Raw genomic sequence first — 23,747 nt, forward strand, 5'->3', positions numbered from 1 at the left:
TGATACAACAAAACAATTCTCGTTAGATAAGATTAACGATGACATCTCCGCGTTTGATAGATTATTATAAAAAAGGATTTAGATCCAACTTTTAAGTACACTGAAAGTTTTTAAGGTATTTAGTTCAACTGAAATGCTGTAGAAGATTCTCGCAGCGCTTTGGGCACCTTTAACAAAGATATTGCTTCTGCTGATCTTTTAATTTCTAAGGTAGTGCAAATACATAAATAATGTCTATTAGTATTAAATATTACTTTTGCCATGACGAATAGTTTGGTTCAAGGGGGTATACGGATGCCTTATTTGCTTGCCTATATTGTAGAAGGTGCAGTTGCAGACGGACATATGGTCTATTTGTTGTATTTTTTTAAGGACTTTATAAAAATGGGGACTCATTTTTTATCGTATTGAAGTTCCCTCAGTTTTACCCCGTTTCTGTAAGATATTTAGTGGCAATATTTCATCCAAACCCAGTTACCTCAATAAACTTAGGTTGGGCTGAGCGTATTTACTTTAATACCGGCTTCTGAAGCAATTTCGGGAAAATGCGAAGATTTTTCATTGTCACCTTGTTGTCAATAACTATTAGAAAACCATTTGTAATCATTATATTCTCAAAAACTTTTTGTACACATCTGCTGTGGTTGTCGAACTCGTTGTTTTGGTGACACAAACTTCCAGTACATAATCCTTAAAAGTAAGAAACCGCCATTAAAATGTAAAATACTACACATTTTCGGAGTTAATTTCTATTTAAGTTGTTGAGGAAAATAAAAACGAACAGCGACAAATTTAAACTTATTCGTTCTCCTGTGATCGCAAGCGACTGTTGGGGTTGGTAAGACGAATCGCCAGCTGCTTGGCACGCTCAACAATTTCCTTCCGCTTCTTGGACGATACGCCGTGAGCAATTTCACCGCAGTATTCGCGATTTTGCATCAACAGCACTTCCAATTCTCGAACATTGTGGACCAAAAACTTCTTGAAACCGGTTGGCAGCATATGACGAGTACGTTTGTTTGAACCATAACCAATATTTGGCATCAGGTACTGGCCCTTAAAACGACGTCGTACTCTGTTGTCGATACCTTTTGGTTTACGCCATTTGTGCTAGGAATAGGAATTATTTATTAGCAATGAATAATTGAAGTAATATTTTGAATATTTTACCGAAAGTTTCGCATAGCGATCCGACTGGTGGCGAATGAAGTGCTTTGTGCGCTTCTTCACAATTTTAGGCCTGTAAGCGGGGCGAATCGTCATCTTCACGCTATAAATATAAAATATTTTCTTGTTAATGCAAATTGCATACTGTAATGTACTAATATCTGCTGTCAACAACATAAATGAATCCCATAAATTCAGCCAAAGTAAGGATAGATTTACACACAGAATTCACAGCTGACATCATGAAACCATGATAATTTATATTTATAATTATTTAACTTAAAGATGCTAGATATATTTTATGATTATATTAAAAATTACACACCGATATTTCTTAAGGTGCACGTCAAAAAGAAAGAAACTTGAAGTTGGTGGCAGTAGGGCAAATTTCAGGCTGTCAGTTGTTGTCATACAACAGTGCTTACAATGTCTAAACTTGTAATATTTCCGGTTCGTACATTCACTAAAATGCAGCATACAATGGTACAGACTAAAAATATAAATTTGGCATTAATAAGCTAAAGATGTAAATATGCGATATTATTATATTCAGTTTCGCTCTGGCTAAATCACTTTTATTTATTTATTTAATAACAATAATCTAAAGATACAGCATTTCTTACAGGCTATATTAACAGATTAATGCGATAAATTAGATGAGTTAAGTATGTTTGCGAAAGTGTTATAATTTAGCGAATTGAAACACAAAGACTTTATTTGTTAGGTCAAATTGCCATTTTAACTAGTTAAGAGGTTAGGTGTAGTCAGAATTTTCAAAAAATTGGATTTTTTGCATTTGATTAAAGTATAATATCTTCAAAATATTGTTTGAAAATTTGAAGTTAATCCGACAAATACTTTTCGAGTTATTCAAGAATTAACAAAGGGCGCTCGGGCGCTCCGGATATTGATAGCAAAACTTTAAATACGTTTTCTCAAAACTATGTTTTGATCACGTTTTCTCAAAACTATGAACAGGTGATCACTGTAACGTAAAAACCACATGGTAGATTTCAATAAAATTTATACTGCTTTTGAAAATCATAAAAAACTCGTGCCTGATCGAAGGATTTTTTTCATTAAATTTCGATTTTTTTAAATTGTTAATTTTGAAAAAAAAGGTTCGATTGACTATCAAATTAACTCTAACCCCTTAATATGAATATGATTTACACAGAACCGTTTAGGCGGTTACAATGTCACTCCAGAAAAGGAAAAGTTAAAGGCTTATGAAATACTAATTGGTCTGTCAAAAAATGAAATTTACGCAATAAAAAACGTAAAAGTAGGAAAATTCTGTATATTATAGAAAACGAATCAAAATACGTAGAAAAACATATACAAAATAAAAAATATTAATTGTGCAAACTGAAATACTACAAGCAGGGCTCATATATAAAATTAATCACAATATCAGAAGGCTTATAATTTTTGCAAATGGCGTCATACGTCAATCAGCTGGTGAAAATAAAGATTTCTATCGCTCAAAATCATTTTTTTATTTAGAATTAAATTTATTCAAAAGCAAAATTGGATGACTAATTTTATGCCACATTGTAGTACTTACCCACCAGATCTGAGTTGCTACTACCCTAAAGTACCACTTTAATACCAGTAATTTAAGCTTGCCAAAAAATTTTCAACTTTTTTCGATTCGAATGCAAAAAATATATTTCTTTTTTTTTTTTTGGCGAGCACAGGTGTCGCCTTTTTACATGTTTCGTGATATCTTACAGTAGGATCTTAGAGTACGAAAAGTCCCGGGCCTAACAAACAGATGGCACTAGTTTTATTGCGTACACCTCCGTTTCAGTTAGTATATACTTATATATATATTATATATAATTGGCGCGTACACCCCTTTTTGGGTGTTTGGCCGAGCTCCTCCTCCTATTTGTGGTGTGCGTTTTGATGTTGTTCCACAAATGGAGGGTGGACAGTCTTAAGCCGACTCCTAACGGCAAATTGTTTTTATGAGGAGCTTTTTCATGGCAGAAATACACTCGAAAGTTTGCCATTGCCTGCCAAGGGGCGACCGCTATTAGAAAAATGTTTTTCTTCATTTTGTTGTTTCACGTGTGTTTTCAATTAGTATTAATCTTAAACAGACCGCAGTTAAAATTTCATGATATTCTATTCATTAGTTCGTGACGCTACTTTTGTTATTTTCAAAACAATGGATCAAAAAGGATTTCGTGTTTTAATTTTACACTGTTTCTTGATGAGAAAAAATATCGTTCAAGCGAAGGAATGGGTTGAGAAGTATTATGGGGACTCCGCTCCATCAGAAACAACAATAAAACATTGGTTTGCTGACTTCAAACGAGGTCGTTGAGACACTGATGATGCCCAACGCAGTGGACATCCAAATGAGGCGGGAAGACTAAAAAAACATCAAAAAAATTAACAAAATTGTTTTGAATAATCGAAAAGTGAAGTTGCGTGAGTTAGCTGACATCGTAAAGATATCCAAAGAACGTGTTGGCTTTATATTGCATGAGGATTTAATTATGAGAAAACCCTGTGCGAAGCTCACTTTCAAGACAACGCATCGTATCACAAGGCAAAACTACATGAATTTAACTTCGAATTGCTCCTATATCCACCGTATTCGCCAGATTTGGCTCCCAGCGACTACTGGCTATTTACATATCTAAAAAAAGTGCTTGCCGGTAACAAATTTCGTTCTACAAAAGTGGTACTGAAATGTTAAAGCGGCACTGGATTGACTTGATGGAAATTACGTTGATGAATAAAGTCAATTTTGAGCAAAAAAATGTGTTTTCTTTGTTAGGTCCGGGACTTTTCAGTCCAGTCATATATAACTTTATATATATCGGAAGGTTTATAATTTTTGGAAGTAGCGGCGAACGTCAATGACCCTCTTCAAAATAAAGGTACAAACTTGCTCCGCAGCGAAACGCACCATTTGGCACCCATGTAATTTAATATATCATATAACTTGTGTAAAATTAAATTAAAGTCAATTTTCTAAACAGGCTATGACTTTTTCAAACCTTCTCTTCGCCAAGATGCACCGTTTGGCACCCATATATTAATATTTCATACAACTTATGTATAAATTAGTTAAATGTGACTTTTTGTAGAAAATACAGGTGGACACCTTTTTCTCGCCGAGACGAACACGTAGGTATGTTCTAGAAGAGATGCACGGTTTCGACGTCTATAGAGTTCTAACAAACATAAATTTTTAGAAGTAAATGTATATAGTTTGGCACGTACATTCCTGGTTGAATTTTTGGGCGAGGCCCTTCTCCAATTTGTGGTGTGTGTCTTGATGCTGTTCCATAAATGGAGATACTTGCATTTTTATGCCATCACCGAGCCTCAGATGAGTTTTTATGAGAAGCTTTGCCAAAAATATCTACATTCTAAATTAAAGGAATCGAGATACATAGATATAGACATATGTACAGTGAAATTCCTTATAACCGGACACTCACCGTCGCAGTGTTTTTGTTCGGCTATGGGAGATGTCCGCTTATAAGGGATGAAGTCACAAAATATATACCACACATATAAATTGTATTGTACATACATAGTTTATTTAAGAAATTTTTGGAAGTAAACAATATTTGCATACTTTAGTATTACATATAAATACATATATGTACATATATCGATTAAGTACATTGTACAAGTCTTTACATTTCAATACTAGTTTGATTGAAAAAATTCGGTAATGCTTGATTGCTTAAACATTGATTGCTTTAATTTAAAATGCTCATTTTCAAAGTGACTCTCGATATTTTTAATGTGCTGGAAAGCTACATAGTCATTTTTTGCAAATTGTTTCAAGCCCGCAACAAGTTTTAAAGCCTCATCATATGATGTTATAGGCTCACATATTTCTTCTGAAAATTCATCTTCTGAATCACTTATGTCCATAGTATCATCTTGTTGGTCAAATTGAATTTCTATATTGTTGTCCTCAGTGAAAACATTTTGATCCATTTGGAGAAAACCTTCCAAATCATTTGCCAAGTCTAGTCCTTCCTGAAGCCTAGTATAGATTGCCAGTGGAATATCATCTTCAGAATCAAAATCTGGAAGATCCTCATAAGTTTCCAAAAATCCTGCTTTACGGAAGCAATTTCGGACGGTTGTGGCTTCCACTTTATCCCAAGATGCTTTGATGAAATACACAGCTTCTAGTACATCAATCGATTTTGAAAGCTCTGAGGCTGAACTTGTACTGTCAATTTTAGATAGCAAGTGTTTTAAAACTAAGCTTCTATACAAAGTTTTAAAATTTTGGATTATACCTTGATCAAGGGGTTGGCTAACTGCCGTTTTATTTGGCGGCAAGAAAATAATTTTTATATTGGTTAAGTTTAATTCCTTTAGGTGAGAAGCCGCGTTATCTAAAAGCAAGATAATTTTTCGATTCTGGGCTTTCATTCTTCGATTGAACTGCTGCAGCCATTCACTCATTACTTCTCGAGTCATCCATGCTTTTTTATTAGACTTCCAATCCACTGGCAGTTTTGCGATTGGAGCATGCTTAAAAGATCGAGAACGGGCTGCTTTACCTATAACCAAAAGCAGCTCCTTATCTCCAGCCATGTTAGCACAGAACAAAATTGTGAGTCTTTCCTTTGATAGTGTACCGCCCACGCATTTTTCGGATTTAAGAGCGAGGATTTTGTCAGGTAAGGCACGAAAAAAAAGCCCACTTTCGTCTGCGTTGTAAATGTCTTGAGGCTTGTAACCGGTCAACAGAGATGGCAGTTTTGTCCTAAACTGTTCGACACCATCCTGGTTTACATCTGCAGCTTCACCAGATACGCATTTGAAAGTAACATTATTCCTTATTCGCCGTTTGTTTAATCATCCATCTGAAGCATTAAAATTAGGTACACCCAGTTTGCCTGCAATTTCCATTGCCTTTGCTTTCAAAATGGGACCAGAAATCGGAATGTTTTGACTTCTAGCCTTAGCGAACCAATTAAAACACATCTTGTCTATTTCAGAGCCGCCTTCTTTAAGAAAGCTTCGCTTTTGATGAACATTAACTCCAGACTCCCATTTAGAACGAATTTTTTCTTTATTTTTATTGATTTCAGCAGCTTGTGTTTTGCCAATATTGAACCTTTCAAAGCAAAAGAAACGTGTACCTACAATTAAATTTTTGGGCTCACTATACCTTTTTGCAATTCCACGTACTGATAATTTATCTTTTTCGAATACATTAATAATTTCCATTTTTTCTTTAATAAAAAGTACCTTCCTTTTCGGCGCCATATTATTACGCACTTTGAACGCAACCATTCGCATACAACTGACTTAACAAACTGAATGGAAAACTACTCTTAATTTAAAACACAGGGCTTGAATGTGTGCATACATGTTAAAAGGGGAATCACCTATTTCATTTTTATAATGAACAACGCGAAAATTCTTTATTTGTTTTTATGCCTATGTTGTCGTAAAGCTTATACAGCTCATTGTTCCATCGCCTATGATATTCGCCGTCGCTAAAGCGCAAAGGATTAAAAATCTTGCGGAAAATCTTTCTCTCAAACACTTCATCGGTTGTTGTTATCGTCAAAGCTTCTGTGCCATACGATATGACGAGTATGATGGAGCCTTGTAGAGTGCTAGATTTGTTCATTGAGAGAGGACTTTATTACTCAATTGCCTACTTAGTGCAAAGTAACATTTGTTGACAAGAGAGATTCTCCGTGGGATTTCAAGGCTGACATTATTATCGGTGTTAATGCTGGTTCCTAGATAAACGAAGTCTCTTACAACCTCAAAATCATAACTGTCAACAGTGATATGGGACCTGATACGCGAGTACACCGACTGTTTGTTTGAGGACAGGAGGTACTTCGCCTTGTCTTCGTTCACCACCAAAGCTATTCGCTTTACTCCTTTATTAAGTTTGAAAAAGGCAGACCTAGCAGCGCGGTTCATGTCATCAGTAAGGCCAATGGTGTCAATGTCATCGGCGTACGCCAGTAAGTGATCGCTCTTATAAAAAACTAGCAAACCCGGCCCCCTTCGCTGGGCACACTAAAATAGAATAGATATGGTTTACAACAGAAAATATATGGTTTTCATATTATTTATTTCTTTATTCTTTATTCAAGCGCTTTGGCATAAACAATATTTTTTGTTTTTCTTTTTGTTTTTGAGTAAATATAAAATATAAATTGAAAATCAGGAAAAAAGAAGATTGTTTTTAAATTTCAAATCAACGCATATGAATAAACATTCGTCTTTTTTCCTGATCATCCATGAATTTTTCGTTTCAATTTATATGTTTTATTAAGCATTGGAGCTTTTTTAACCATTATCCATTTATATTTTTCAAAAAAAAAAAAAAACGAAAAAAATTGTTTTTTCCACGAACACATAATTTCATTCGGATTTCACATTAAATTCTCGAATTTCGTAAGAAATTATTCACTGTTCCAAAATCCACTCCAAAAAAATTCACAAACAATTTTTACATGTTGCGCTTACGTTTTTTCCTTATAGCATCCAAATCAGAAAGAAATATTGACACATTGTAACTCACACTGTCAATTTGACAGTTCAGTTCCGCCCCAAGCGTTAAAAAAGTAAGCGACATTATGGCTGGCTCAAAAGAACGCTGTACCCGTTGCCACTGCTCCGAATTACAACCAAACTTTACGAAACCCATTTTCAATACTTACTTAACAATGTGCATAAGTTTGGTTTAATTCGGTGCAAAGACACGACGGGTCCACGTTTTGGCATATATTTCGAGACCCTAGTCATCAATTGGTATGAAAATTACCCCGTATTAAAGCACTTATCAACAGCTTTCATTTGATACCCATATTGTACATACACAACCAAAGGTTACCCGGGTCCACGTTTTGACCTATATCTCGAGACCCCAGTCACGGAGCGGCATGAAAAATACTCTGTGCTAAAGCAATCACCAACAGCTTCCATTTGATACCCATATTGTACATACACATCCGAAGGTTACCCGGGTCCACGTTTTGACCTATATCTCGAGCCCTATCCACCAATAGGTATCCAAACTATACGGCAACCATCTTCAATACCTTCTTAACAATGTGTGTAACTTTGGTTTAATTCGGTGCAGCACGGCCGGTTAGCGAACACACACAAAAAGTTGACTTTATTTTATATATAAGATTTTTTTCAGTTTGTGTCCGAAAAATCCAAATATCTTACGGAACCCTATTTTTTTCCAAAATAAAATGTAATCCATGTTACTCGTGGATAATGTAGTTTTCGAATGGTGAAAGAATTTTTAAAATCGGTCCAGTAGTTTTTGAGCCTATTCGTTACAAACAAACAAACAAACAAACAAACAAACAAACAAAGTTTTCCTCTTTATAATATTAGTATAGATAAAAAAAAAATGTGCCTGAGCGATTGAGTTTTGCGACTCGCACCACCTTTTCCAGCATCAGGATAAAGAATTCACACGGTCAACATTTAAAGGAAATATAATAAAAAAAATCCACTTTTCTTTTCTTTGTAATGTTCCTGTGAAGTATAGTATTCAAGACGCAAAACTTTCTGAACAAATTATATATATGATAAAGAGCAGTAGAAAATTCTTGGTGTAAACATGCTTTAATTAGTTCTTTGATTCTTTTATTTTTATTCATTATGAAAGAACAAATATTTGTTAAATTTCTCTTAAATCTACTTGTAAATTTGGCTCTACATCATACAACAAACTTATATGGTCGACAAAATGTAAATCTTCGTATTTGAAAGATGTTGAGAATTTGAGATTCCGCACGAGCGTGATTAGTGAAATTCTCACTGCAATTTCCGCATATCGCCTGCCTGAAAGTTAAAAATCAAAAGCAAATACTTAACAAAGAGTTTAAAATAAATCGCATACCGTTATATGTTATAAATTAATGAATTCGCATATAGACGAAATTGTGGGAAGTCTTGGGGAACACTTGTACTGTTACAGATAAAATTTGGCGAAATTACAACCAAATACAAATTTGCAAGTTCCTTCTCTGCACCTATTTTAGTTTTGCAACTTTTGGTTTGTGTGTCAAAATTTCAACCAAAATGTAAACAAACAAGCCAACCACTCCGTCATTGAAAACTCCAAATCACAAGAAAAAAAGCAAATCAGCTATTCTACTGCTATCACCTAGAATTTATGCGCCTTGGTTTTATATGTGTGTCCATGAGTCAATAATAAAAAGTTTGCTCAGCAAGCAGCATTCTCCTTCCCTCTTGACAAATCGGCGCCATTAGCAAGGCACAAAGGTTGATAACTCTAGGAATTTTGAGTGAAAGTGGGAGAAGAGTAAAATTTGTGGGAAAAACAGTTCGTTTTCAAAAGGGTGTGCTTAAGAGCAAGAACTTGCTCGACATGTCCAGGACCACAACGATATGGAATACAGGATATCATAGAGCATTTTTTGGGCATAGCGCAGTATAGATGGATATTTTGACAAGCTGAGGCCGATGCCTTTCAAATATAGGTTGGGGTAGTACTTACAACGATGCTTCAAAAATACATAAGTTACCAACAAGTTACCGTTATTAGAAAAAACCTTTTCTTCATTTTGGTGTTTCACGGAGAATCGAACCTACGCACTCCAAATAGTAGTCACGCACTAACCCATTCGGCTCGATATAATAATTATAAGAATAATTGTGACTTGGCGGTCAAAAATCCACACTTACGTGGAAAGTAAGGCGTGAGTATGTTCAAAGTTTATTTTTAGTCAGCCAAATTTATGATGAATCCGCTTCTTCTACATATAAAAGAATTCATTAGGGTCATAATGCTTAGGTAACATAATAGCATCATATTGGCGAAACTTCGCAACTTCGCGATCAGTTTTGAATTTGAAAATTAATTCCCAAAATACAATTCTGGGATTAATCCATTTTTTTCACGTCGGTGTCTATGTAAACAAACAGAATTATCGCAATTTGGGGTCGTCGTAGGAAATTCGATGCATCCACAACAGTGGCTGTTTAGTACGGTTTTTAGTTGGGCATGAGGGCGAGTGTAACCGCGACATGTTACCCAAGTTTTGTTTTCTCAAATTTAAAACCCTTATGTATATGTATATACAGGGTCCGGCACTCGAAGTGTAACTAACTTCAGACCGTTCGCGCAACGTCACGTGAAATGGTTCAAAAAGTTAAGAAGCGACTTGAACGAACCAATCAAATAGCAAAAGAACTAAAAAAATCTGACCGTAGCATCCGCTGCATACTGGAAAATGATCTCAAAGTCAAGCCTTACAAGATCCAAAAGGCGCATGATCTCACACCATAGCAGCAACAAGTCAGATTTGGAAGAGCGAAGGAGTTGCTTCGCTTGGCGGAAAGCGGTAAATTTCCGAACATTATGTTTTCTGACGAGAAAATGTTTCAAATTGCGCAATTCGTAAACTGCCGAAACGATAGGGTTTATTTGACCGACCGTTCATATGATAACTTGAGCCATCGATTAGCCACCAGGAGGCAGCACGCGCCACAGGAAATGGTTTGGGCCACTGTAACCGCAGATGTGCGCTCTCCAATCATTTTTATCGAGCCTGGCGTCGAGGTAAATGAGAAATATTATCCGGAAAGTATTCTGGAGGTTGCTTTGAGTCGTGACGAGTCGCAACTACTCAATAAGCCGTGTAGTCTTCATCGCTATCGAGTACAGCCTGACATCTTCTTCATGCTTTCAACCAGCTTTTCTGCATAGCTCGTCGACAAACAGGACTAGATTTCGAATGCGTCATAAAAATAACGCCTCAAAACGCTTCGCGTACTTCTCACTCATTTTCTGTTTGGTTGCGTTTACGGGAAAGTTTTGAACGATGCTAACCTGAGTTAGCACTGGCGTCGTAGCCCTTGAGTGGGACTATTATGCAGTAAAAAACAGAACGAAATATATCTTGAAGTTGCAAGAAAAAAACCGGTTCTTTTCTTCTGACACAGACTGTAGGTAATACATGAAATACATGGTACATGGGAACCATTTTGATCTACGCAGTTATACAAATTATGTGAACGTACTTAGTTAAATGAGTATTTTTGAATTTTTCAAAAAGTTACTTCAATACTTACCAACACAATTTCTGGCTCCTTTCGAGAATGGCATGTATGCATACGGATGTCTTTTGGCAATATTTTCGGGTAAGAAATTATTAGGATTGAAAAGGTGAGCTTCGGGGCCCCACCAAGTTTTAGAACGATGCAAACTAAAAATAGGAATTATCACTTGCATTTTCGGTGGCAAAACCATTTGAGATGTTAATTTCGTTTTGTGAATAGTTTCCCGTCCTACAACTGGTATGGATGGCATAAGACGTAACGTTTCCTCCACGACCATATCTAGATAAGGAACTTGTTTTAGATGTTCGTAGGTAACTTGCATGTTCTTTTGTGGAAATAACGTATAGATTTCTTGAAAGAGATTTTCCTGTACATCCGGATGCATGGCCAACATTAACAAAGCCGAATAAATTGATGTGGCAACTGTTTCGAACGACTGAGTTTAGAAAGAAATCATGAATAAAAAAAAGAAAAAATGAAAAAATACTTAAATGTGAAATACCGTTAAACGTCACATTATGATTTGCTTACCGCGCCAATCAAACTGATTGATTCGATGATAACATCCTCCCTTTGTAATTGCCCCCGTTCACAATAATTCAGAGCGATTTCCAAGAATGAACTCATGCTTTCTTTGCCATCTGTCCAAGTTTCACTATTACGGGAAGTGTTATTGTTGTCCGTATGCTGTTCTATTAACTAATCGAATTGTTAATGAATTAAATGAAATAAAGATATATGCAATTATGTGAGTATGGGAACCAACTTTATTTAGAAACTTTCGTAGGAAGCGGATTGATTTATAATAACTGGAAGTGCGTGCTAAGAAACCGAGACCCATGGTGGAACACACTGCAACTTTGGCAATTCTGTTCATCATGCTATAAAGAAATGAATTTCAGTTGTAAAATAAATATTACTTTTTGAAATCATGTACGAGGTCCATACAGTAAACAGGTATAAAAATATGATTAATATAAATAAAATATGATGATCGAAGTGTAAAAAATTCAGACCGCTTGCTCGTCAGTTGGCTAAATGACAGTCCAGAGTATTGTTTACAAGCGCGTGGAAACATTTTGCCGAGAGTAGACGCGAAAAAAGAAAATCAGTAATGGATTTCAAACGTCATAGCGTGATTGCATTGTATTGTATTTGGCTGGAAAATTGCAACCAGCGATTATTCGTGAGCTCGAGCACCTTAAAGTAAATACATTTTTTGTTTATCGCACCATTACTCGTTACAATGATTCTGGTAGCATCGCGAAACGTCATGGAGATGCTCATCAAAAGACTCACGTTACGTTTGAAATGGTTCAAAAAGTGAAGAAGCGACGAAGTGCCAAACAAATAGCAAAAGAACTAAAAAAATCTGAAAGTAGCATCCGCCACATACTAAAAAATGATCTGAAAGTCGAGCCTTACAAGATCCAAAAGGCGCTTGATATCACACCAAATCAGCAACAAGTCAGACTTGAGAGAGCGAAGGAGTTGCTTCCGAACATTGTGTTTTTTGACGAAAATTTTTTGAAATTGCGCAATTCGTTAACTCCCAAAACGAGAGGGGTTATTTCTGCGACGGTTTTTTCCGAGAATTTGAGTCATCGATTGGCCACCAGGAGGCAGCACCCACCACAGGTTATGATTTGGGGTGCTGTAACCGCAGATGTGCGCTCTCCAATCGTTTTCATGGTGTTAAGGTAAATGCGAAATATTATCGGGAAAGTATTCTGGAGGTTGTTTTGAAGCCGTGGGCAGACAAACATTTTGCTGGCAGACCATGGACGTTTCAGCAGGGCTCGGTACCGCCGGAATGACTAAAAAACAACGTTCCGAACTTCATAACGTAAACACATTGGCTCTCAAATTCACCAGACGCAAATCCGATGGATTGTTTGTTTTTTGGGCCATTTTGGAGAGCAAGGTCCGAACTAAAAGATTCACCAGTCTGGAAGCGCTGAAAAAATCCATTGTCCGCGAGTAGGCCAAAATATCTGCAAGTCACATTCGGGCTGTTTGCGATTCGTTTCTGCGCCGTCTCAAGGTCATAGTCAAGGCAAAAGTAGTCATATCGAGCAAAAGTAAATTGATTACTAATAGAGATATCTGCCTGTTGGAGGTCTCATAATGGTATCAAAACGGCGCTTTAGTGCTACTTGAGTAGTGCCAGACTGGCACTTCAACCATTTCACCTACCTACCTACCTAAGCAGCAGAGCTTGTATGTACAGACGCAACAACTTATGTGGATAGCCAAGCAGCTAAAAAAGCGATAAAATCATACGGTCTACCATATCATCCAAAAATATCCATGAATGCAAGGAACCAATCAACAAGGTCGCTCATAACGGTAGGTTTGTGTATATTGGGTTGAGGGGCATAAAGGCATAGAGGAAAATGAGATATTGGGCAGAATAGCTAAAGAAGGCGCGAGACTTGTAGGGGATCAAATAAGTCAGGTACTTAAACAGTTAAAAAAAAAAACTAGAGGAGCGCACATGTGAAGAAAGGCGAAAGGCAGATGGCTTTGCTTAACCAATTGCAAAGTTTCCAGGATCATATATGCACAGGCAAGCAAACTAAATCGGTTATATCTTTCGATAGAAGAACCAGTAGTACTTTAGTTGGTTTACTAATAGCGCACTGCCTAGTTGCAGCGCATGCTTACAAGATAAATCTAACTCTTAACGATGCTTGCAGGAAATGTATAGAGCCGTGTACAAGATAAGCCCTAGAGCATCTTCTAAACTACTGTCCGGCTCTCTCGAAAACTAGACTATGCTACCTGGGTGCTCTCGGTTTTGAAAGACTATAATCTAACCCTGAAGTGGAGCTTGAGCGACTCCTAAAATTCGCGAACAGTACTCGCATCTTGAGTTATGCATATTTTCGATAAAAAAAAAAATAAAAATACTCCGATCTGGTATCGCTATAGTGAACTTCAATTAGAGGCTCACCGAATGGTAGATGCGCGTAAGCCCACTCGGGCACGGTGGCGACCAATTTGCATGAGATTTAATGCACGAAAAATAGTTCCCTTCCGACGTGATGCATGATTTTCGACTTCAAACATGCAGAAGTCATCATTTTACAACTGGGCATGCGGAATTAGCTCCCGAAAAGTTAGGCGACTTGTACCTGCACAAAATTCTTTCATTTCATCGGCTAATGTGTTTTTCAAATAGGTAATACGAATATAATAGCCAACTTAGTTCTTGAAGTACTAGATTGAGTGGTCTTTGAAAATTAAAACGAATGGTTTAGTGCCTAATGCCCTTTTTAGTGTTTTTTTTCTGAACCCAAATTCAATGTACATACTTAAACATGCACAGATATTTCAAAATATGAAATATTTTGAGGTATTTAAAGCTGATGATTTTATGGCCACACGTTGAAAATGATGAAGAAATAGACACTTTAAATGTATTGCGGCAAATTTTTTTTACAGAATCGTTTTGAACGATTCTTCACGAATTATATGTATAATACATTATACATATGTTAATTTGTTTTAAATACAAAAACAAATTTTGTTTTATTTAAAAAAGTTTAGTGCTTTTATAGGGAGATAGAGTTACAAAACCAGCACCAAGGTGTTGGAAAACTGGGTTAATAAGATGCACTACTGCCAAGCCAGCCGAGGCAGCCACATGATTGACATCGTCTTCCATAAATAATATAATATATATTTTTTGTAGCATTTATTAAAATGGCGGGATGAAAATCCACAAAACACCAGGGTATTCCGCCGTCTGTGAGATCATGGGTGTGTAAGGGAATGCTAAAATTCAATGTTGGCTTCTTTAGTAAACGAAAGCAAATTTGCTGTGTAATTTTCATTTAAAGTCTTTATAGTTATCAAATTGTTTATATTTACTCCTTATTGGATTACGTCTGACCCAATGAAAAACTTGGTTTGTATGGGATATTACCTCTCCGCACTCACAAATGTAGCTCTGAATCGATGGCACGAATCATGTGCAAGCAACTGCAGTAGTAAGCGTGGCCAACCAATATTCTGTTGATAAGTTTTTGTGTCTTTAACATTGAACTTACAATTTTTGAACCAGGTATTTGTTGGTAACTTTGTGAAAATTTGTGCAAAAAGTATAGGTGGATTACTTGCAGATAATAGAAACCCTTCGAACCACTCAGAGGAAATGCTACTGCGATTCATTCTCAAAGCTTCTTCGACAGTGTATTCAACTTAGATAACAGTGACCATTATCTGCTGATTGGTTTGTAATTTGATCTGCCTTTTCATTAATCATAAGTAATATTAATATTTGCTCTTTCGAATAGACCAAAAATATTCCGAAAAAAATTATTTTTGTTAGTGGTTTTTTTGAATTTTTACAAAAACACCAAATAAATGGACCACCCTGTATGGCATTAAGTTTGGTAGTTTCACAGCCAATTTTTCATTTCGACGAAATGCTCAACGTACAAATTTAAAATGGTTTGTTTATTTAGTCTATAAGTTAGAAAAAGTGTACAAAAACTTAAAAAAAAATCAACTAATACAAAAAAACGCAAGCCAATTAAACGCATAAAAAATAAATCCGAAGCATCGGAAGCACAACACATTGAATTAATAGGTGTCGTCAATTCGATGAATATGGGATTTAGCGTGAAGTGCCACCTAGCCATAAAGAACTTTTGGCAATTTTATTTAATTTTCAATAATTTACTTGCATTTGGACCACCTGGTATGAATGAATAGGAGTACTTACATACTAAATGTTTCTACCAGCTCATTGTTTTCCGTGGATCCTTCTTTCATTTCGATTCCCATGGTAGTTTCTAAAACAAATAAGTTTGGCTGAGATTTTTTAATTCTATTTACTTTAAAAAATGTGTAATATACCAGTAGGCAAAACTTTCAATATGCATGAGCGCACATACTCGTTTATACTTAGTCATTAAGAACTTACCTATCGATACCTCCAGTATGACACGTTTGATGAGATCAAATAATTTGTGCTCGCCGCGACCAGACATTTTTCTTAAACGGTTCACAGCTATATTCGAGCCTCGGTTAAATACAGGAATAAAACTCATCAGCGCCTTGTGGTTAAAAAAGCCATTCATTAATTTGCGATTGTGTTTCCATTTATTAACTGAAAAATGTAAATTGTGAAGTTATGAAAATCTTTATAGAATTGGACAAGCGTCTAGAAACTAGAATTCTCATTTGTTGTTTACTTATTGCAACTACAAGTATGATATATATCATTATATGCGATTAATTGCGAAGTACTGAATGGAACGGACGGGTTTGATCTGAAGCGTTTAAAGTAACTTAACTGCATAGAGACGCTGCAATGGCGAAAGACGAGGTATTTAGTAGTAGTAGTGGAGTTTGGTATGGGAGTTTATTTGCCTTTGAGTGGATACATTCGTGCAGACTATGCTTAGCTAGTGGTCAATAGTTTAATAATTTTTTTCCTTGTTCACTCCTCTCGGGAGCATAGGGCCTCGACAAGACTTGCCTTGCGTTGGTTTCGTTAATCTATTTAGTTTCTGACAGGGTAGGTGATTAGCCTGCCGCTACCACTCCTAAATAGTGGGAATGCCCTCCTGTCATTGCTTAGGAACAACGCCTTTTTATTCCTTGGAGCGCCATCTGTGTTTCACATTTTTCTGGCAGAAGGATCGCACAGATGGTTGAGGACTTCGCTAAATTTGGTGTGTCTGTGCTATTACCGCGGTTGCCCGCTTTATCTTGCTGGCGCTACTGATGCAATGCATAACTGTGTCTTTTTCTTTGTTGTTGCTTGTTTTAGCAGTCACATTGCAAATAATGCGCTGACTATTGTGCGTAAGGATGGAAAGGATATTTTTTTTTTGGTTTTGGTAAACGATTTTTTTTCCTGTTTCTAAAATTGCTAGGAAAAAAACCATTCAAGATGGTTTTCTAAGATGCCATACGGCCTTGTAAAAGTAGCACTAGAAGAGTTGGAAAAAAATTTAAGCCCGCAAATGTGTTAGAAATCGGAGCATTCACCCGGTAATTGGTAGATGCATAGGTAGGTAGGTCAAATGGTTGAAGTGCCAGTCTGGCACTCCTCAAGTAGCCTTAAAGCACCGTTTTGATACCATTATGAGACCTCCAACAGGCAGATATCTACAACCAGCCAGAGCTGTTGATACAATGGAGAAGATTGATGGGATTTAAGTTGGCGCACTGCTCCAGGTTGTCGAAGAAAGGAGCACGAAGTGATCTTAATTGTCTACCTGCCAAACCCAGACATTTACAGAGGAAGTGCTCAACAGTTTCCTTCTCTGAAAGGTCCCCACAGCTTCTGCAATGGGGGTTAAATGGTAGCCCTAGCTTTTCCGCGTGTGGGCCGATCGTCCAGTCACCGGTAAATACAGCTACGAGTGTGGAAATTTAATGGCGAGGAGTCCAAAGAACTTTCTAAGTCCTTCGTATATCGTATTGGGGCCAAAGGGTTGTCAAAATACCTCATGAAGAAATGGAGCTCCATATTGTCCTTCCCCTTTAACAACTGTCAGGGATATGCCGATGCCCGGGTAGGAGGTCTCTGAGGCAAATTCAGTCCCCTTCCTGGCAAGCTCATCAGCAATTTCATTTCCCTCTATGTTCCTATGTCTTGGAATCCAGATTAGAGACATGTTACCTGCACACCCAAGAGATTTGCCGGTAATTGGTTCTCGAGAAACAAATTTTCAAGGTCTCATATTGTTGTAGTTTCTTACTTGGAGCATTAAATTGAATTTCATTCAGGAGGGAAGGGCAATCAATACTTCCAGTAATGATACGAATAGTAAATGACAATGTTGTAGTGGTTGTATTAGGAGTAGACCATCAATCATTTGAAGAAAGCTGACTCACATTAAACTCATTCAATCAACAAATGTTTGTATTGTACTTACTCGTATCGTAACATTATTCACTTCAATGTCATCAGTTATTTTCATTAAATAATAATTATAATAATAAAAGTCGTCAATTATTAGTCCGGGAGCCAGGGGTCGATTTTGGACTGCGTTTTTATACCGTTAAATTCTTGAATATACTTGTGATTTAGCTTTCATGAATAACGAAAGTGAACGTCAGCTGGCGCACCCGCGGTGGGTATAATTTTGGGAGGGTACGAATCGTGTCGAAAAAAAATTTCTACCAACTACCGGCTGAAATTTTTTTTATGTATTGTTGAAATTTAGGTGAATAAAAAAATATTTATTTTAGTAGAAGAAATAAAAAAACACGTCAAAATGTTCCGTACCAAATTTTGAGTCAATATAATGTTGTTGTTGTAACAGCATAAACATTATCCATACATTTACGGAGAATGCTGCTGGATCTATGTACTGCAATTGAATTATTCAAATCAACCAAATTTTATACTGTACGCCGTGAAATTTACCGACAGAGTTTACTGTAACTACGAATCCAGCAGCGTTGAATCGATGTTTTATTATTCGCGAAACAATAGAGTTATTTACTGAAAATTTTTCTTTGATGTTCTCATGGTAATAAATAATCACTGCAGCTCTTTTAACCACGACTTGCACATGTTTCAAGGCTTAGTTTAAAATTTTAGTTTGGGGAAGAAGAAATCCATTATTTTCTCGTTTGATGGCTTTAGTGACTGATATCTCGTAAAGTATCGATCAAATAATTTAAAGTTTATGCTCTTTATTAAGGTGACATTTCACACTAAAAAAATTCTTTTGCTGCTTTTTTTGTTGCTCAGTTGTGAGTTACAGGGCGTTAACAATGGAAGTCATGAAAGAGAAAATTCGGTGCACTTTACAGTATTTCTTTGATAAAAGGCGAAAATGCAAGCCACTCCTTTGAAATTGTGAATGGTGCCGATACTGTAACAGTCAATTACGTGCAATTTTGGTTTCGTCGATTCCGTTAAGGCATTTTTCTTTGTTAAAGAAAATATCGATAAAATCACAGAGATAATCGAAGTTGACCGGCATGTTAGTAGTCGTAGTATCGCCCAAGAGCTAAGGAACGACCATAACATAAAAATAATTTCTTGTTCCTCAAACTAATATTATTACTTGCGAAACAGCCGAGTTAGTTACTGAAAACTTGTCTTCGATATTTTTTTTGGTAATAAATACTCACTGCAGCTATTTTAACCAGGGCGTGCACATGCTTCTAGGTTCAGTTTACAAATTGATTAAATATCACACAAATTTCAATTTACCACGCCTTAGAGCTAAACTGATTTACCTGCGAATGTCTAACGAATTAGCCAGTTATTGGTTGATAAATCCGTCCTCTAATTAAGTTAGTTAGTATTGGTGATGGAAAAACGGCTTTCTTTTCAGGTATTTGCAAAATATATCAAACTTAGAGAAACATGGTTTCATTTTTTTTTTTTTTTTTTTAATTTTATAAAGGACTGATTTCACTCGATTTAGTTTTGTCCACGCGTTTTACTAAATGCACTTAAAACCTCAATATTACCTTTGCTAGTAATGATCCCTTCCGGTACAGCACCATCAAGAGGGTCGTATAACGTTTCCGCTTTGTTCAAAAATTCCGCAGACGATGTAACTGTCTTTATTATTTCTGGATCTATCGTGATAATTATTGGACTTATTCCGAGCCACACTGCATATGTTGAAGTATTAAGTTCTTCAAAATACGAACTTATTGCATACAAAAACCCTGTCAGGTTCAATAAAAAAGATTCTATTAAAATATTAGATTTTCACTAAATGAATTTTATCAGCGTACGTTTTATGGGTATCAATTTATATACTATTCCAATAAATGGTATTCCAAAAACCGTTGGTATATTTGAAGTAATATTTTGAAATCGTCTCCGTTTAAGGTACAGGTAGAAGTATGCTAAAACGGTTATAAAAGTTATTAAATACAAAAATCGCCATTGCCCGCACGAACAACTGTCAAACTTCTCCGAACGCGTTAACATTTTTAGACGGAACTAGAATACGCATATGCCGGTACTAGTACTAACTTCGGCACCAACATTGTTTTTATAGCTTAATGGTTTTGAAGTTTCGCGAAATTTTCACTCATCATTCCAAGCGCATACATACAATAATTGTCGTTGCCCGTCGTTTATATATTCATACTACAAAAGAGCAAACATCTTTGCGGTTATTTTGTAGTAATTATTTTTTATTTCCATTACTTTATTTTTGTAATTTTTTATTATTGAAACATATGAACAGTGCTTATATACACGTTAATGTGTGGTTTAATACAACTACTGTCGAACTGTTGATACAAAGGGCAAATGACTAGAAGATATTAAAGTACAACTACGAAAAATACAAAAATGATCAGACGTGAGAAGCTTCCTGTATCCCAAAGCGATACGCACATAAGTAATGACCGCGCCGTGTGCGCACTTTGAACTTATTTTTAACAGAAAATGTACGCATATAGCAATAACAGCAATAATACTTCAAAATACATGTATGCCATGCTAAACAAAAGTAAAACGCTTTGATGAAACGCGCATTTGCAAGTGAAGAAAATAAATATATATACCACATTAAAATATAATGCATTGACCTCTTCAAATATATACACACATGCATGCATCCTAAAAACATATGCACATACGAATGTACACTAACTAGTAAATTGTTGTAAAACATAAACGTTATAGCAAATTACAAAGCAAATTTTTAGCGTGCGAAAGTTCTGCACACTGTAGTAGTAAAATACCTAAATGCGTATTTTATTTATATTTAATACACGAAACACCTATGTTTTTGTTGCTTTACATGTTCTTGTATTTTTATATGCAATTTAATAGAGGTATGAAATAATAATATAGAGAATATGTAGTAAATAGAATGCGAACAATCTTAATAGGGTGACCTGCACTACTACTTTCTCAGCTTCTATATTGATCACATTGCTAATGTAAAAATACTACGATATATCCCGTCTAGAATGGCATGATATAAGGGCAGTTTATAAAAATAATTTAAATGATATTAAACTTTACTTAAATCTACGTAACAATTTTGCTAATAACAAACTTCAAAACACTAATTCTTATTTCATATATAAACTCGTAAGCAAAGTCTACTTTGGTTTCATGACGACACTTGGAGCAGGCGTCGCAGTACACATGAGTTTTTAGTATTTAAATATGGTACATGCACGATCATCTCCTGTCGTTTAACTCGGTTCAGTCACCTTCGAATAAAATGCGACACTGTCACACAATGGACATTTCATATGCACTGTAGTCATTTGCTGAAATTCACGATTGCAGCAGTACAAATAAATTTACGACATGACTTTCTTCAAATTTTCATAAGCTGTGTTCATAATTCCCCAACTGAGAAAGGAACGAAAAGAATTGAAGCCACATCCTCGATAGAAATATCGAATCTGATTTCCGCGTTCAAAGTAGATTCGTTTGCATATTGCCCACATTGTTTCCGATTTTTGACCCATTTCACTTTGCATGGCAACTTTTATCACATTAAATGGATAAAAAATTGTGCTAATTGACGCTCCAATGATTGCTCCTGCCACAAATTCTTGTGCTGTTTTAGTTGCTTTGGATGTCTGCATAAAGAAAGAATGAAAGTTTGGCAAAGTGGTATTTGTGTTAATTAATTCTTACAGTATCTGGCAAAAATATGGATGCTTCTTCCCGAAGTATAAAGAACATGGCATTGGATGGCCCATTTCTCCAAAGCACTGGCACAATACCCCTGTACAATTCTAAAAATCCATGGTGAACCAATACATAGCTAGAATGAAATGAAAAGTTATTTAATTACAAAATGGATACAAAATTTTACGGAACTAAAGAAGTTTTGAAATTTTCATAACAATAATTTTTATAATCGTCGCTGTAGCCGAAGGGGCTATGTGAGTACGATTCGGCCTGGATTCTAAACTCAACGTGTATTTGAAACATCAAATAATAAAACAAATTTTGTCTAATAGCGGTCGCTCTTCGGTAGTGTGTATTCCTGCTATGAAAAAGCACTTCGAAGGGGGCACAAAACTGTAGGTGCCTCCATTTGCGGAATAGCCTCAAAATGCTCACCACAAACTGGAGGAAGTGGACGATGCTACGACTAGTAACATGCCGGTCAACTTCGATTGTTTCTGCGACTTTATCGACATTTTCTTTAACATAAAAAAAATAATATATGTATACACGTATATAATTTTTAAATACATTGACTTTTTAACATTACAGGCGATTATATATTAACTCCCGACATTCCATACATATGCCCTGTAGTAGATCCCACCATCTCTGCATGAAAACCGGTCTATACCTATGTATAGTAATACTTTTATTTTTTGCAAAAACATGTTAACCATTGTTTTAAACTATGCTTTTTTAAGTGCTTTTATTGAGCGGATTTAGTCTACTATTTTACGAGAAAGAAAAATTGCTTTACCTTAAATAATTATTGCATATATTAAAAGTTTTAAATTCTCGTAACTTACTTGAAAGCTCGCGGAGTATTAGCAAAGTATTCGTGGTACTTGGAGTGCGCCAGTAGTGTTTGTATTCTCTCGAAGGGAAGAAGCACAGCTTCGACGGTGCCTGATGAAATACCGGCTACTATTTTGATTGTGTATTCATTCATACTAAAGTTATTGATTAAATATCGACGGGATCCATCAAACACGCCAAACATAATGGATAAAGAAATAGTCTTTTGTGCCATTGGTGGGAAAATGCCACGATAAAGAAAAGCTAATCCTTCATGGCGTAACTGACCGAAGGCCGATGTTATTGGCACACCATGGAGCATTTGGCGAAAAATCATTTTGTAAATAGGATAGGTGACGCCTATATTTATAAAAGCTGCTCCACAGCCACATGCAAACTCTTTCCAATCAAATGCGGTTAGTATTGACTGTGTGTAAATATGAGGATTTGTTGTTAGAGCCTCAGCGCTGACATCCGTCAATTTTGAATCGTTATTCATGGTGCGTTTTAACACGCGTCGTGACAATTTGTTTGAATTTGGATATCAACTTGCAATATGCCGTGTCACCTAAATCTCGTCATTTGACAAGTTTTATCAGATAAAGGTGTTATTTTGGTAAGCTACTAGATTATGTTTACTGTTATACGATGTTATATTTTCCAGCCTCTTTCGCAATTATCAAAATAATGTTACTGTATAAGCCGCTGCCGTAAATCTGCGGAAGTTTAATCAAAAATATTTTATATATTATATAACGGTTAATAAGCATAACTTACGGGCAGAACTGTCCCTTTGATGATTTGGTTCCTTATGTGTTACTTTGTGCTTTTTTTACACACGTCACATTTCCATTTACCATACCCTTTCACACTAGAAGCTTTGGTCTATATCTTACGGGAGAAGCAACACGTCCGTATGTGGGAATGTTGCTTCTCTGTCGTATGTTTATAGATTTAATAGCAATAACAAGGCTTGCACTATGTAATTTTTCTTTTTAGTTTTTTAAAAAATCGTCGATCTTTTCGCAATCAGGGTGGTTAACCTGTCATTCTGTAAACAGCTGATTTA

General features: G+C 35.9%; 3 protein-coding genes and 1 pseudogene across 3 annotated transcripts; all 4 read right to left on the bottom strand.

The window, feature by feature from the left end:
• Positions 1 to 711: 711 nt before the first annotated feature.
• Positions 712 to 1,584, bottom strand: LOC129253171 (60S ribosomal protein L32). Its single transcript, XM_054891441.1, has 3 exons — positions 1,493 to 1,584; positions 1,171 to 1,270; positions 712 to 1,110 (listed from the first exon to the last, which is right to left on the bottom strand). Exons 1-3 carry the CDS (start codon positions 1,576 to 1,578, stop codon positions 799 to 801), a joined length of 498 nt encoding a protein of 165 aa, XP_054747416.1. The 5' UTR covers positions 1,579 to 1,584; the 3' UTR covers positions 712 to 798.
• A 3,261-nt stretch (positions 1,585 to 4,845) lies between these two features.
• On the bottom strand, positions 4,846 to 6,544 carry LOC129243979 (tigger transposable element-derived protein 6-like; annotated as a pseudogene).
• A 2,286-nt stretch (positions 6,545 to 8,830) lies between these two features.
• LOC129250329 (probable cytochrome P450 313a4) lies at positions 8,831 to 20,606 on the bottom strand. The gene is made up of 8 exons (XM_054889963.1): positions 19,966 to 20,606; positions 19,693 to 19,896; positions 16,172 to 16,357; positions 15,971 to 16,040; positions 12,005 to 12,119; positions 11,770 to 11,937; positions 11,251 to 11,674; positions 8,831 to 8,994 (listed from the first exon to the last, which is right to left on the bottom strand). Exons 1-8 carry the CDS (start codon positions 20,162 to 20,164, stop codon positions 8,831 to 8,833), a joined length of 1,530 nt encoding a protein of 509 aa, XP_054745938.1. The 5' UTR covers positions 20,165 to 20,606.
• An 87-nt stretch (positions 20,607 to 20,693) lies between these two features.
• On the bottom strand, positions 20,694 to 23,747 carry LOC129250336 (mitochondrial nicotinamide adenine dinucleotide transporter SLC25A51). The gene is made up of 4 exons (XM_054889971.1): positions 23,456 to 23,747; positions 22,690 to 23,394; positions 21,845 to 21,974; positions 20,694 to 21,786 (listed from the first exon to the last, which is right to left on the bottom strand). The coding sequence occupies exons 2-4, from the start codon at positions 23,175 to 23,177 to the stop codon at positions 21,502 to 21,504; spliced, it is 903 nt and encodes a 300-aa protein (XP_054745946.1). The 5' UTR covers positions 23,178 to 23,394; positions 23,456 to 23,747; the 3' UTR covers positions 20,694 to 21,501.

This window comes from Anastrepha obliqua, chromosome 1 (assembly GCF_027943255.1).
Source record: "Anastrepha obliqua isolate idAnaObli1 chromosome 1, idAnaObli1_1.0, whole genome shotgun sequence".
NCBI lineage: Eukaryota > Metazoa > Arthropoda > Insecta > Diptera > Tephritidae > Anastrepha > Anastrepha obliqua.